Source organism: Rhinopithecus bieti, unplaced genomic scaffold (assembly GCF_001698545.2).
Source record: "Rhinopithecus bieti isolate Rb0 unplaced genomic scaffold, ASM169854v2 scaffold_2349, whole genome shotgun sequence".
In the NCBI taxonomy this organism is placed as follows: domain Eukaryota; kingdom Metazoa; phylum Chordata; class Mammalia; order Primates; family Cercopithecidae; genus Rhinopithecus; species Rhinopithecus bieti.
In genome coordinates this window covers 1,208,487-1,211,392 of record NW_016804051.1, presented here as the reverse complement: position 1 = coordinate 1,211,392, position 2,906 = coordinate 1,208,487, and the positions used below count along the sequence as shown (strand labels likewise).

Genomic DNA, 2,906 nt, shown 5'->3' with positions numbered 1-2,906 from the left:
TTTTTTTTTTTTTTTTTTTTTAGCATTCTCCTCTTCTTTTATAAATCAGATAATATGAAAGTTAGACTTTTTGTTATTGTCCCATAGTTTTCTTTTTTCTTTGAGACAGGGTCTCGCTTTGTCACCCAGGCTGGGGTGCAGTGGAACAATCTCGGCTCACTGCAGCCTCCTCCTACTGGGTTCAAGAGATTCTCTTGCCTCCCCAGTAGCTGGGATTACAGGTGCCCACCACCACACCTGGCTAACTTTTGTATTTTTAGTAGAGAGGGATTTCACCATGTTGGCCAGGCTGGTCTTGAACTCCTGACTTCAGGTGATCTGCCTGCCTTGGCCTCCCAAAGTGTTGGGATTATGGGTGTAAAACAGCGTGCCCAGCCTGACTCACGCTTTTCTGAAGTACTGCTAATTTTTTAAATACCTTTTTTCTCTCTGTTGTTCAGATTGGATAATGCCTATTGATAATCTTCAAGTTTACTCTTTTTCTGTTGTGTCATTCTGCTTTTGAGCCACTCCATGAGTTTTGTTATTGTGTTTTTCTGTTCTAAAGTTTCCATTTGTATTTATTTATTATTATGGTTTTGTGTTCTAAAGTTTCCATTTGTATTTATTTATTATTATGGTTTTGTGTTCTAAAGTTTCCATTTGGTTCTGCTTGATGTCTTGTTTCTTTGCTAAGATTTTCTATTTTTCATTGCTTTCAAGAGTACTTCCGATTGTTTGCTGAAACTCTTTAATAGCTGCTTTAAAAGTTTTATCAGATAATTTCAAAGTCTGCGTTATTTCAGCATTGGTATCTTTGATTTTATTTTCTTAGTAGAGTTGCTATTTTTTTTTTTTTTTTTGAGACGGAGTCTTTCTCTGTCGCCCAGGCTGGCATGAAGTGGCACAATCTTGGCTCACTGCAAACTCCGCCTCCCGGGTTCAAGCAATTCTCCTGCCTCAGCCTCCTGAGTAGCTGGGATTCTAGGTGCATGCCACCACACCCAGCTAATTTTTATATTTTTAATAGAGATGGAGTTTCACTATGTTGGTCAGGCTGGTCTTGAACTCCTGACTTCTTGATCCACCCACCTCAGCCTCCCAAAGTGCTGGGATTACGGGCATGAGGCACCGCGCCTGGCCAGCTGTTTTCTACTTGCTTCATTTGCCATGTAATTTTGGATTGTATGAGACTTTGAGTTTTGTGTTAATACCTATGTGAAATGTTGATATTTTCTCTTAACAGGCTGTCAACCAGGTTAGGTTCAGGTCATAAGTTTCTACTCACATTCTTTGAACTGTAGTTGTCATTTTAGTTTATTTTTCAAAAGCTTTTGCAGTACCTTTTTGGTCTGTCTTGTGTGTGCCTTGCAGTGAACAGTCTGGATTTGGACAGTGGTCTGTCTGTTAGTTCAGTTTCTCAAGTCTTTATCACACTAATAGGATTGGATTTATGTATGTCCAGCTTGAGAGTTATTACAGGAATTCAAAAAAACTTTTTAGGGTGCTTTCCTGAGCGCTCTTTCTATTTATTCCCCCTTCTACTTTTTGCTTCCCTGTGGCTGCTCTTTCCATCCTCCAGCCAGAGAGCTAGTGTTTATTTTCTCCATTGTGTTACATGCTTGTGCAACTGCAACCACCATATCCAGGGCCCAATGGTAGGAGGTAGAGAAGAAAAGCAAAAGGGATTGGCCTCATCCTCTTACAACCAAAGCTCCATTGAATAGAGAGAAAGGTTTTCCTGCCTCAGAGCGTTGGCTGCGGTAGGCTTTCGTTACTGTAGTCTGGCCCTGTTACCATGGAATTGCTTGTGTGTGGGGATACAGGAGAATTCAGAAAAGAAAAAAAGATTTGCTATTTCTTCATTCTCCCAGAGCATTAAGACTTCCTTTGCCCATTCCTCAATTCAAAGTTAAGTCTTCTTCTGGAGCTGCCTCTGTGGGCAGTTCAGGAGATACCAAAGGAGAAAAAGTACCACTGTTGATATGGTGGTATTTCAAATTCTGGTCTCCCCTATTTCACATGCCTTGTTTACTTTTCAGAGTCCACAGATTGCTGCTCCATGCATTCTGTCCAGTTTCCTGGGAGAGACAGCTTGGAGTATGCTTAATCCATCTTACCTGGGACTGAAACATCTGCTTGTTTTGCCATTAAAAATTACATGCAGTTTACTGCGTGGCTCCAGGTTTGTTTGTTTGTTTTTCCTCTTATAATAGGTTTATTCAGAAAACATGTCCACTGCAATTAGGGAGGTGGGAGTTTGGAGACAGACCAGAACACTCCTACTGAAGAATTACTTAATTAAATGCAGAACCAAAAAGAGTAGTGTTCAGGTAAGTTAAATAACTCTTTCTTGCAGTTTATTTTGCTTGATATGTTCTATCTTGAAGCGATGATTTATTTTGCTAAATATATTTTATTATAATTTTATTTTCTTTGCTTGTAAAGTAAAAGCTTGCCATGTTAGCCACAGAAAATAACTGAATTACCTAATGCTTTCTAAATGTTAAAACTTTTAATAAAATTTCTACATTTAGTTAATTTCTAACATCTGTGCTTCATTTTGAGCTTTTAGGCATGTGTTTCCTGAGTTTCATGAACAACCTCGTATTTTTTGGAGTCTAGATTGAGTTGCCCATAAGTATTAATATTATGACACAGATTTGTACCCACAGCATACATTACTTTTGATAAAGGTAAAAGAAAGGAAGAACTTTGGCTAACCAGCTAGTAATAATTTCAAAGGATGAAAATATATTATTCATCTTCTCCTGAAACTGGTAAAATAATGAAACAGCAAGATGATATAATAGCTCATTTCTCCTAAAACTGACTACAGAATTTAATTAAGTATGGTTTTGATAGTGTACATTTAGGTATAATTAAAGTATGGTTTCTAATTCAGAATTGAATAAGGGCATTTTATG

General features: G+C 38.0%; 1 protein-coding gene across 1 annotated transcript in view; it reads left to right on the top strand.

Moving 5' to 3' along the window:
- The window catches only part of ABCA5 (ATP binding cassette subfamily A member 5), a 78,275-nt gene that overhangs the window by 11,654 nt on the left and 63,715 nt on the right, over positions 1 to 2,906 (top strand). Inside the window, 1 exon segment of the mRNA XM_017863702.1 lies at positions 2,196 to 2,312. Coding sequence (XP_017719191.1) covers positions 2,211 to 2,312 — 102 coding nt within the window. The 5' untranslated portion in view covers positions 2,196 to 2,210.